The following is a 13,209-nucleotide window of genomic DNA, read 5'->3' as shown; positions in this document are numbered from 1 at the left end:
CAGCATGGGATCAAACACAGGTCCGTAGTTACGCCTCAAGCACTGCAATACAGTGCTTTAGAACGTTGCCCCACTCAGGAGGCCCTTCTTTGTCTTATTATCTGTGTCTCATTTCAAAGTTATGCCAATTGCACATGCTGGTGGATTTATGGTTGTTTTCTTTGCTGTGCTTTTCAGTAGGTAACTGAAAATCTTTTCAGTAACTCTTGACAGGGGACAGGCCCGTTATGATATCAGGGTCTTTGTTATTTGCCCTCATTATCATATAAAGGACATTGTGTTGCATATTATTCCCCCAATGTTCTATCTGTGTTCAGCCTTTGCCTATCATTAACCAAACCTTTTATCTGGAAAGTCATATGATGCTACCTACCACCTCTTGAGTGTTTTGTTGCTAATATGACTCAGAGTCAAATGGATCTTGTGTCAATAGAGATGCCTCATCATGGGACCAAACATCATCATTGATGTCACATTGATGTAGCAATCATCCTCCTGGATTATTAAAACTTATTTAATACCTTAATTTAATTAGATTTAAAACCAACTAGTTATCATAGGCTACCTACGGTACTCTACAGACCAACCTGACAGTGCTATTGTAAGCTAATAGACTTGTGTGTGTGTGATAGAATGTTGCTCCATGAAGCCTTCTGTTACAGGAGCTTGCACGAAGGCAACCCCCACTGAGCCAGCAAGCCTCTCTGACCCTGGTCTGAAACAATATCTCTCTCACTCACCAGCACTTAAAGATCAATATCACTGTGTGTGTGTGTGTGTGTGTGTGTGTGTGTGTGTGTGTGTGTGTGTGTGTGTGTGTGTGCGTGCGTGCGTGTGTGTGTGTGTGTGTGTGAGAGCGTGCGTGTGAGTGAGAGAGCGAGCGAAAGAGAGGGGAGAGAGAGATACTTCTGAAGGTATTTCCTCTTTGCTCCTCTGTCTGTTTTTGGAACCCTGCAGTTGTTCTGGAGCAGGTGGGGATGACATTGGGGATATTCACAGACATTCACACAAACATGCAGTTTCCATACAAGTGTGCACATACGGATTGCCTAAACCCCACACACACACACAACATAATAACCCCACTCACAGTATTATTATGACAGACAAGGGGGGTGGGGCGAATGTTGGAGGGGAGGAGATTTGAAGAGAGTCTTGAGAGAGAGACAGAGAGAGTGTTAGACCGAGAGAGAAGCCTGGAGCATGCACAGAAATGTGTAGGCTTGTTTATGTACTGAGACTGTCTCCACTTACTCTGACAACCAGGAGAGTAATAGATGAAGAGAGCCAAAGAGACTGATAGAAAGATATTATTAGTGGCTGAAGGACAGAGACAAATAGAAAACGAAACACAGAGATAAAGAAAAAGAGACAGAGAGATAGGAGGAAGCAATAGAAACACAGGCATTATGCTGCGGTGGGTTCTTATTGCCCTGTTTCGCTTCTTCAGGAGAGCAGGACGGCAGGTGTTCCCGCCAGTGGAGGAGAGAGGGGTGTACTCAAACTCCGTACAGGTAAGACTCCTTATCTGTCCCAGCCTCACACCGTCTGTCTCCTGCCACAAGTATCTGTACTCCACAAACTTAAGGACTGGCTTATGTCAGTTTCTTAGAGATATGATCAGTCACCATAGTGACAGCTGTCAGTCAAGAGCAGTGTGCTGGTTTCTTCTTTTTTATAATGTTTCAACTAAAATCCGTTGCATGCAGTAGTGAGTAAATCTATGTGAGAGAAAGATGATTCCCACCAGCTCAGAGTTGGAAGTGTTTATAATTTCCATGCTCAGCTGATTGGTAGAGGCCTCTGGTATGGCTGTGCTGTTTAGACTTGTCAAATGCAGGTGGACTTTCCGATTCAACCAAATGGTTCATGTTTTACTGGTGGCAATGTGGAGCGTTTGTGTATCTGTGTCTTAGTCTGTGTGTCAGAGGTACGATAGCCCCCCCCCCCACATTTTGCCATTGGGTAAGGATAACAATTTGCAGTTGTATAGTTAATCTCATGCTATTCTACATGTTTTGCAATGATTGTAAAAGAGTCGTGCATTTTTAAGCTAATTTCCTGCAATTCTACACATATTGCCATGGGGCAGAGAGGAACATGTGCAGTTTTATCGCTAATCCCATGCTATTCTACACATTTTGCAATGAGGCAGAGATAATTGAGCATTTCTAAAGCTATTTTCCGGCTATTCTACACGTTGCCATGATGCTGAGAGAACATTTTGCAGTGTTACAGCAATTGTTATTATATTTTTACGACTGTTCGGGGAGGGGGCCTACCATAGAAGTCCTATTCAAATACTAGAGAGGCTATGTCATAAACCCTCAAAATTCCAGAATGGGGTGAAAATGGCAGCCATATTGGTCAGGGAGAAATCCAACCCAGTCTAATTGGAATAAATGGCAGTAGAGGCATAATCCGGATTTGACTTATGCAGGAAAGTAAAACAAAGACCATAAATGTCCACATTTTTATATTCTTGGAAAGCTGAGAGTTATTATATGATACAATATCAGTACTTGTCTAAGTCCTGTCATCTACTGATTCCAGCCAGTGTATGGCTGTGGATTGACTGCATTGTTTTAATGGAATGTTGTCATAATGGCACAATATCTTATCACAGCACTGGCAAACCATGGTTGAACAACTACCTGACCAAAATGGCTGACCTTTATCCCATCATTAGAAGTGTCATTGCCATTCTAGTATTCTAATTCCTAATTCTATGGGGGAGACCTTCAGGGGGCCCCCAACCCCAAATGTACAGAACCAATCAAAAGTTTGGACACACCTAATCATTGCAGGGGTTTTCTTTATGTTCTACATTGTAGAATAATAGTGAAGACATCAAACTATGAAATAGCACATATGAAATCATGCAGTAACCAAAAAAAATGTTAAACAAGTCAAAATATATTTTATATTTGAGATTGTTCAAAGTAGCCACCCTTTGCCTTGATGACAGCTTTGCACACTCTTGGCATTCTCTCAACCAGCTTCACCCGTCTTGAAGGAGTTCCCACATATGCTGAGCAATTGTTGACTGCTTTTCCTTCACTCTGTGGTCCGACTCATCCCAAACCATCTTAATTGGGTTGAGGTCGGGTAATGCAAAACCATCATTCTCCTTCTTGGTCAAATAGCTCTTACACAGCCTGGAGGTGTGTTTTTGTTCATTGTCCTGTTGAAAAACAAATGAGTCCCACTAAGCGCAAATCAGATGGGATGGCGTATCGCTGCAGTATGCAGCAGTAGCCATGCTGGTTAAGTGTGCCTTGAATTCTAAATAAATTACTGACAGTGTTACCAGCAAAGCACCCCAACACCATCACACCTCCTCCTCCATGAATCACGGTGGGAACCACACATGCGGAGATAATCCGTTCACCTACTCTTTGTCTCACAAAGACACGGTGGTTGGAAACAAAAATCTCACATTTGCACTCATCAGACCAAAGGACAGATTTCCACCAGTCTAATGTCCATTGCTCGTGTTTCTTGGTCCAAGCAAGTCTCTTCTTCTTATTGCTGTCCTTTCGTAGTGGTTTCTTTGCAGCAATTCGACCATGAAGGCCTGATTCAGTCTCCTCTGAACAGTTGATGTTGAGATGTGTCTGTTACTTGAACTCTGTGAAGCATTTATTTGGGCTGCAATTTCTGAGGCTGGTAACTCTAATGAACTTATCCTCTGCAGCAGAGGTAACTCTGGGTCTTCCTTTCCTATGGCAGGCCTCATGAGAGCCAGTTTCATCATAGCTCTTCATGGTTTTTGCGACTACACTTGAAGAAACTTCCAAGTTCTTTCAATTTTCCGTATTGATTGGCCTTCATGTCTTAAAGCAATGATAGACTGTCAATTATTTTTGCTTATTTGAGCTGTTCTTGCCATACTATGGACTTGGTCTTTTACCAAACAGGGGTAACTTCGGTATGCCACCCCTTCCTTGTCACAACACAACTGATTGGCTCAAATGTATTAAGAAGGAAAGAAATTCCACAAATTGCCTTTTAACATCGCACACCTGTTAATTGAAATGCATTCCAGGTAACTACATCATGAAGCTGGTTAAGAGAATGCCAAGAGTGTGCAAAGCTGTCATCAAGGTATTGGGTGGCTACATTGAAGAATCTCATATATGAAAGGTGTGTTCAAACTTTTGACTGGTACTGTATCTATTTTTTTCTTCTTCTTTTAACCCCAAAGCCTAGATCCAGCTCTTTTACAGCCACAGAAGATTATTAAAAAACAGTTACATTTCTGTTAACTTTCAGTGTTGGTAATGTTTTTCGTAATTTATTTCAGCTTTTTAAAACTTGTTTAATGTCGTCCTTCTCTCTTTCTGGTACATTTAGTGTAGAAGCTGCCCCTCCTCTTCCATATTGACTGTCTGCATCATTAGCCTGGTCCTTATTGCTGTGCTGAGGAAACTTGTTTGGCTAGAGGGCGTTCATCGCGGTCAGATAAGAAAGCAGCATTGGCTCAGTGTTTATGTGTGTCTGCATGGGCGATTGTGTTTATTTTAGCTTTATTCATGGTAAACAGTGGCTGGTTGAAATGCAGCGGCCAGTGTGATGAGAGATATTATTCGTTTTATAAACAGTGATAGTCAGACGGTGACAGCATCCTCAGTCCCTGGGGTCCCACCAGGCAAGGTGAAATCAACACTTAATTATCCATGACTGGCTGACAGGCTGTTATTATGACTCTCCCTACAGGATAGAGCTCATTGTCTAGGGAAGGACCGTTTGTATAGCACAGACGCAAGGATATTAGCATGAGGGCCACTTACACATGAGATATCTATTTGTGATTGAACTGGGTATCAAACCCTGAGAGCAAATATGTATTTACTCATGAAAGGGCTTACTATATATTGATTCTGTTTTGAAGTATCCTAGTAAGTCAACAGAGCAATGGATTCATCTGTTCTCAGCCTAATTTCTAGCCTCGCAAGCCTCTCAATCTCACAAGCTTACATGAATGTTCACTGCACAGTCTTGTAATTACAAGGCTACTTCATTTGGGCAATTATAATCATAACCTTTCCAACCCACCCTTGTATTACAATCTTTTAACTGGTCTGTCTGTTTTCTTGTTTTGGGAGTGTACACTGTTAAAATAGAAAGACTCACAACACCATCATTGTGTAGTAAAACCATAAAAAGTAGTGCGCCTATGGTGACATCTGCTGTTTTAATGTAAACCCAATGTAAATGTTATGATAGACTGAATGTATTTAAAAATAGACTGGAAGTACTCTGAAACACCCAAATTGGTTCTTTAATCTGAATAATTGTGTTCTTAAGTGAGTGTTGGGAAAACACTTTTGGTGTTTCAGTGCATTTAAAAGGCAACATTAAAACATTAAAATTATGTTTTGGCAGACTGTCTCCCATACAATCAAATGGTTTTCAATTGTAAATGGTTTATAGCATAAATATTGATTGAGGATTTTCATTAGATATTTTGATTCACATTTTAAATAAGACACGAGGAATTGAATAATTTTTCCAGGGTAGACTTTAGCACTAATTATAGGCTACAGTTGCCAAGCCCATTGTGAGATTATAAATAGTGTTACAATCAAAGTGTTTAGGGCTATGCAAGTTATAGCAGAGGTCACATGTGTATAGTGGGCCTTCATCAATGGCATTCATGTAAGAAGGTAGATGTGAAACCGGGTCTCCCACTTGTCAAAACACTGCCTTAGTGCACTCAGCCAGTCTTCAAGACTAAACTGGTGTGCTAAACCACCCTTGTTACACTGAGCACTGGAGCCCGTTCCAGACTTGAGATGAGTAGACTTAACATGGACTCAAGTCATGTTAAATCATCTTATCTCAAGTCTAAATAGGGCCTAGAGATAATATATTTTTGTGAAATTCCACCTTTATTATGGAGTGAAAGTTGGACAGGGAGGCAAGAAATGTAACCCCTGAATGCTGGGGCAGTAAGATGGCAAATGTATTTGAAATTTTACCCACAACCACACAGCCACATACCGTATGAGAAACTTGGTCCACCATATCAGAATACAAATGTTTCGATTAAGGGAACATGTCAATTTCAACCATTGTGCTGCCATGCTGTTCAGAATTCAACACACAACAGTTTATTGTGAAAAAGACACAAATTACTTTTTGAAATTCATGACAAGCACACAAAAAAGTCCATTGTGTATTACACTATTTTCTTTCTTCATGACGTATGTGTACATTACACAAATTCCAATTAGTTGAAGCTAACATTAGCTAAGCTAGCTAGGTGGCTAACGTTAGCTAGGCTAAGGGTTAATATTAGGGTTAGGGGTGAAAGTTAGGGTTAGGTTTAGGGATTAGGGTTAATGGTTAAAGTTAGGGTTAGGTAACATGCTACAGTAGCTAAGTAGTTAAAGGGTTAGGAATTATGTTAAATGGTTAAAGTTAGGTGTTAGGTTAAATGGTTAAAGGTTAGGGAAAGGGTTAGCTAACATGCTAAGTAGTTGCAAAGTAGATTTTAAAAAAATATTTAAATTTTATTTAACCTTTATTTAACCAGGTAGGCAAGTTGAGAACAAGTTCTCATTTACAATTGCGACCTGGCCAGATAAAGCAAAGCAGTTCGACACATACAACGACACAGAATTTCACATGGAGTAAAACAAACATTCAGTCAATAATACAGTATAAACAAGTCTATATACGATGTGAGCAAATGAGGTGAGATAAGGGAGGTAAAGGCAAAAAAAGGCAATGGTGGCAAAGTAAATACAATATAGCAAGTAAAACACTGGAATGGTAGATTTGCAGTGGAAGAATGTGCAAAGTAGAAATAAAAATAATGGGGTGCAAAGGAGCCAAATAAATAAAATAAATACAGTAGGGAAAAGGTAGTTGTTTGGGCAAAATTATAGGTGGGCTATGTACAGGTGCAGTAATCTGTGAGCTGCTCTGACAGTTGGTGCTTAACGCTAGTGAGGGAGATAAGTGTTTCCAGTTTCAGAGATTTTTGTAGTTAATTCCAGTCATTGGCAGCAGAGAACTGGAAGGAGAGGCGGCCAAAGAAAGAATTGTTTTTGGGGGTGACCAGAGAGATATACCTGCTGGAGCGTGTGCTACAGGTGGGTGATGCTATGGTGACCAGCGAGCTGAGATAAGGGGGACTTTACCTAGCAGGGTCTTGTAGATGACATGGAGCCAGTGGGTTTGGCGACGAGTATGAAGCGAGGGCCAGCCAATGAGAGCGTACAGGTCGCAATGGTGGGTAGTATATGGGGCTTTGGTGACAAAACGGATTGCACTGTGATAGACTGCATCGAATTTGTTGAGTAGGGTATTGGAGGCTATTTTGTAAATGGCGTTGCCGAAGTCGAGGATTGGTAGGATGGTCAGTTTTACAAGGGTATGTTTGGCAGCATGAGTAAAGGATGCTTTGTTTTGCGAAATAGGAGGCCAATTCTAGATTTAACTTGGGATTGGAGATGTTTGATGTGGGTCTGGAAGGAGAGTTTGTAGTTGTCCACGTATTCTAAGTCAGAGCCGTCCAGAGTAGTGATGTTGGACAGGCGGGCAGGTGCAGGCAGCGATCGGTTGAAGAGCATGCATTTAGTTTTACTTGTATTTAAGAGCAATTGGAGGCCACGGAAGGAGAGTTGTATAGATTTGTTTTAAAGTAGTTGCAAAGTTGCTAAATCTGCCCATGATGATATTCGAACACCCAACCTTTGGGTTGCTAGACATTCACGTTATGCGCTCGACCAACCTCCCTCCCTCCAAAATCTTTCCACGAAAATAAGCCCACGAAGTGAGGAATTTTTGTATGGAGGTCAATGAGAGAGTGTTTTGGTCCGTTTAGGGGGGGGGACTTGCTAACTTGCTTCGTGACGCTTATTTAATAGAATATACAAGTTTTGTAATGGTTAGGTTATTACAAATGCACTGACAGAAGAGGACGCATGTAGCATTTTGTCAACTTACCCCAAAGCAACTTTATATCGGAATTGTGCTTGTTGTCATAGATAGACTCATCATTGCTCATTTTAGCATGGACATTGTCATTCAGGGCTTCCACAGTTTTAAAGTAGTCAACTGGGTGGGGTTTCCTATGAGTTGGGAGCAATCAGCCAATGAAGGAATTGACTACTTTAAAATAGAGATAGCCTCAATGGCACAGACATAAAGATGAGTCCTCTATCTATTTCAATTGCCTGTTGTGGACACACATATCTGCCCTCTCATTGACTAGAATGGTCCCACCTGATCTTGCCTCCTCCCGCCTGCCTTCCATCTTCGAGGACATGTTTTTCCATTGTTAATAGTAACACGACTATCTTGTCAATATAATAGACAATCTTCGATGCTCAGATAAAACTGTCCACAACAATCCATGTATGTGTCAATGAAAACGTGAGTACATTTACATTACATTTACATTTAAGTCATTTAGCAGACGCTCTTATCCAGAGCGACTTACAAATTGGTGCATTCACCTTATGACATCCAGTGGAACAGTAGTGCATCTAAATCTTTTAAGGGGGGGGGGATGAGAGGGATTACTTTATCCTATCCTAGGTATTCCTTAAAGAGGTGGGGTTTCAGGTGTCTCCGGAAGGTGGTGATTGACTCCGCTGTCCTGGCGTCGTGAGGGAGTTTGTTCCACCATTGGGGGGCCAGAGCAGCGAACAGTTTTGACTGGGATGAGCGGGAACTGTACTTCCTCAGTGGTAGGGAGGCGAGCAGGCCAGAGGTGGATGAACGCAGTGCCCTTGTTTGGGTGTAGGGCCTGATCAGAGCCTGGAGGTACTGAGGTGCCGTTCCCCTCACAGCTCCGTAGGCAAGCACCATGGTCTTGTAGCGGATGCGAGCTTCAACTGGAAGCCAGTGGAGAGAGCGGAGGAGCGGGGTGACGTGAGAGAACTTGGGAAGGTTGAACACCAGACGGGCTGCGGCGTTCTGGATGAGTTGTAGGGGTTTAATGGCACAGGCAGGGAGCCCAGCCAACAGCGAGTTGCAGTAATCCAGACGGGAGATGACGAGTGCCTGGATTAGGACCTGCGCCGCTTCCTGTGTGAGGCAGGGTCGTACTCTGCGGATGTTGTAGAGCATGAACCTACAGGAACGGGCCACCGCCTTGATGTTAGTTGAGAACGACAGGGTGTTGTCCAGGATCACGCCAAGGTTCTTAGCGCTCTGTGAGGAGGACACAATGGAGTTGTCAACCGTGATGGCGAGATCATGGAACGGGCAGTCCTTCCCCGGGAGGAAGAGCAGCTCCGTCTTGCCGAGGTTCAGCTTGAGGTGGTGATCCGTCATCCACACTGATATGTCTGCCAGACATGCAGAGATGCGATTCGCCACCTGATAATCAGAAGGGGGAAAGGAGAAGATTAATTGTGTGTCGTCTGCATAGCATTGATAGGAGAGACCATGTGAGGTTATGACAGAGCCAAGTGACTTGGTGTATAGCGAGAATAGGAGAGGGCCTAGAACAGAGCCCTGGGGGACACCAGTGGTGAGAGCACGTGGTGTGGAGACGGATTCTCGCCACGCCACTTGGTAGGAGCGACCTGTCAGGTAGGACGCAATCCAAGCGTGGGCCGCGCCGGAGATGCCCAACTCGGAGAGGGTGGAGAGGAGGATCTGATGGTTCACAGTATCGAAGGCAGCCGATAGGTCTAGAAGGATGAGAGCAGAGGAGAGAGAGTTAGCTTTAGCAGTGCGGAGCGCCTCCGTGATACAGAGAAGAGCAGAGAAGAGAGTACAATGTTATCAAATTGAGAAAGGAAACGGTAAAGGAATTCACTCAATAAGAATATTTGATTTGTGTAGCATTTCAGCCACCAATGCTAATAATCCAAGTCAAACAGCCATTTTAATTCATTGATCAGTTTTCATGATGCTACATGTAGTTGTTAATTGCCAAATCCTTGCTTGCACCTTTTGTGCACCTGTTTTAAATTAAGGCCTGCTTTTTAGTTAATACTGCCGGCTTGTTTGCCTACTAACTTTATGAGCTGTATCTATTGTTTGATGTATGTATGTAAATAACCACTGCCAATTTAGCCTGCTCTAGCATTGGCCTACCATACCACGCCATGTTATTGCATCATACTATTGACAATTCATATTGTTATCTTGTTGCTATATTTGCATAGCTTAATCATGTATGCATTTTGCATATTGCTATTGATATGTTTCATAATTGTAAATTCATATGGCAATTTATTAATATTACAATATTGAGAACCTAATTATGTATTTATGTCCTATCATTATTATTTGTTATTGTTAGTAATTTATGTCTCCCAGCAGAAAAACATACTGAGTGAGGTGCGTACTGGCAGCAGAGAAGTCAGGCGCAGTAGTGTGATAACTGATTTACAACGGTGTGGTTTAATATCCATAAACCACCATCAACAGAACAATACAATAAATGGGTCAAACAAAACCCGGTAAATACCAGCATACCATGCATAAGCACTACAAGAAACAATTACAGACAAACCGAGGCCCCAGCTTCCGGCAGGACAGGCGGAGGGGCAGGTTTCGGGTTGAGAGCCAGACCCGGTGTGAACACCAGGGCCTCACTGCGGTGGCGATCTGCGTTCTCCTTTTGGCGCGTCACGGCCTGCTGAATGTGAACATGGACAGCTTCCCATGTCTCCTCCGCACGCCTGAACCAGTCGTCCACCACAGGAACCTCGGTCTGACTCTGATGCCAAGGTGCCAGAACCGGCTGGTACCCCAGTACACACTGGAAGGGAGAGAGGTTAGTGGAGGAGTGGCGAAGCGAGTTCTGTGCCATCTCGGCCCAGGGCACGAATGCCGCTCACTCCCCCAGCCGGTCCTGGCAATAGGACCGCAGAAACCTGCCCACATCCTGGTTCACTCTCTCCACCTGCCCATTACTCTCGGGGTGAAACCCTGAAGTAAGGCTGATCGAGACCCCCAGACATTCCATGAACGCCTTCCAGACCCTAGACGTGAACTGGGGACCCCGATCAGACATTATATCCTCAGGCACCCCGTAGTGCCGGAAGACATGTGTAAACAAGGCCTCCGCGTGGGGGAGACCGGGCATTGGGAGGAGATGACAGGACTTAGAGAAACGATCCACAACAACCAGGATCCCGGTGTTACCCTGTGAGTGTGGAATATCAGTCAGAAAATCCACCGACAGGTGCGACCAAGGCCGCTGTAGAACGGGTAAGGGGTGTAGCTTACCTCTGGGCAGGTGCCTAGAAGCCTTACACTGGGCGCACACCGAGCAGGAGGAAACATAAACCCTCACGTCCTTAGCCAAGGTGGGCCACCAGTACCTCCCGCTCAAACAGCGCACTGTCTGACCGATCCCAGGATGACCAGAGGAGGGTGACTTGTGGGCCCAATAGATCAACCGGTCACGAACAGCAGACGGGACGTACAGACGCCCAGCAGGACACTGAACGGGAGCTGGCTCTGCACGTAAAGCCTGCTCAATGTCCGTGTCCAGCTCCCACACTACCAGTGCCACCAGGCAGGAGGCGGGGCGTATGAGAGTGGGATACATGGGCCGCTCCTCTGTCATACAGCCGGGACAATGCGTCTTCCTTCACGTTCTGGGAGTCTGGTCTGTAGGAAAGGTTAAACACAAAACGGGTGAAAAACATGGCCCACCTTACCTGGCGAGGGTTCAGTCTCATCGCTGCTCGGATGTACTCCAGATTGCGGTGGTCAGTCCAGATGAGAAAATGGTGTCTAGCCCCCTCAAGCCAATGTCTCCACGCCTTCAAGGCCTTGACGACAGCCAACAGCTCCCGGTCCCCCACTTCATAGTTTCGCTGAGCCTCTTCGAGATGTAGGCTCAGGGGCGAAGCTTCGGTGGCGTACCCGAGTGCTGAGAGAGCACGGCTCCTATCCCAGCCTTGGACGTGTCCACCTCCACTATGAATGCCAAAGAGGGATCCGATGGGCCAGCACGGGAGCCAAGGTAAACAGAGCACTCAGGTGACTAAAAGCACTGTCCGCCTCAGCTGACCACTGCAAGCGCACCGGGTTCCCCTTCAGCAGTGAAGTAATGGGAGCTGCTACCTGACCAAAACCCCGGATAAACATCTGGTAGTAGTTGGCAAACCCTAAGAACCACTGCACCTCCTTTACTGTGGTGGGAGTCGGCCAATTACACACGGCTGAAATGCGGTCACTCTCCATCTCCACCCCTGAGGTGGAAATGCGATACCCTAGGAAGGAGATGGACTGTTGGAAGAACAGGCATTTATCAGCCTTGACCTACAGGTCATGCTCCAACAGGCAACCAAGCACCCTGCGCACCAGGGACACATGCTCGTCGCATGCAACGGAGTATATCAAAATGTCATCAATATACACCACTACACCCTGCCTGTGCAGGTCCCTGAACATCTCGTCTACAAAGGCTTGGAAGACTGATGGCGCATTCATCAACCCGTACGGCATGATGAGGTACTCATAGTGCCCTGAGGTGGTACTAAAAGCCGTCTTCCACTCGTCTCCCTCCCGGATACGCACCAGGTTGTAAGCGCTCCTGAGATCTAGTTTAGCGAAGAAGCGCGCCACGTGCATTGACTCAATCGCTGTGGCGATGAGTGGTAGTGGGTAACTATACCTCACAGTGATCTGATTCAGACCCCGATAGTCAATACACGGGCGCAGACCTCCCTCCTTCTTCTTCACAAAAAAGAAACTCAAGGAGGCGGGTGAAGTGGAGGACCGAATGTTCCCCTGACGCAGGCAGACATATGTTTCCATTGCCTCCGTCTGTGAGAGGGGATACACGTGACTCCTGGAAAGTCACCTTCTTTTTGGAGAAGGCTAGAGCCAAATCTGCATATTCAGGGGAAATGCGCACGGTGGTGACCTCGTCTGGACTCTCCACCATTGTAGCACCAACGGAAACCCCTAAACGCCTACCTGAGAACTCTCGCGACCACCCCGTGAGAGCCCTCTGTGGCTAAGAAACAGTGGGGTTATGACAAGCTAGGCCCAGCACCACGGGAAACACAGGAGTCAATAAGGAAGAGACTAATTCTCTCCTTGTGACCCCCCGGGGTCACCATGCCCAAAGGAGCGGTGACCTCCCTAATCAATCCTGACCCTAATGGTCGACTATCTAAGGTGTGAACGGGGAAGGGCACAGCCACGGGAACAATGGGGATCCCTAAACTATGGGTTAACGCTCTATCAATAAAATTCCCAGCCGAGCCAGAATCG

The 13,209-nt window shown here is 45.1% G+C and overlaps 1 protein-coding gene across 1 annotated transcript in view; it reads left to right on the top strand.

Annotated features, from left to right (window-relative positions):
* The first annotated feature begins 1,196 nt into the window (after window positions 1-1,196).
* LOC115135797 (cGMP-dependent 3',5'-cyclic phosphodiesterase-like) overlaps window positions 1,197-13,209 on the top strand; it is a 51,173-nt gene continuing 39,160 nt past the window's right edge. The window contains exon 1 of the mRNA XM_029670883.2: window positions 1,197-1,514. Within this exon, the coding sequence (XP_029526743.1) occupies window positions 1,410-1,514 (105 nt within the window). The 5' untranslated portion in view covers window positions 1,197-1,409. The remainder of the gene's footprint in view (window positions 1,515-13,209) is intronic.

The sequence above is a fragment of the Oncorhynchus nerka genome, linkage group LG10, assembly GCF_034236695.1.
Source record: "Oncorhynchus nerka isolate Pitt River linkage group LG10, Oner_Uvic_2.0, whole genome shotgun sequence".
NCBI classification, from domain to species: domain Eukaryota; kingdom Metazoa; phylum Chordata; class Actinopteri; order Salmoniformes; family Salmonidae; genus Oncorhynchus; species Oncorhynchus nerka.
Note: the sequence above shows the minus strand (reverse complement) of the source record. Positions and strands in the feature narration are given on the sequence as shown.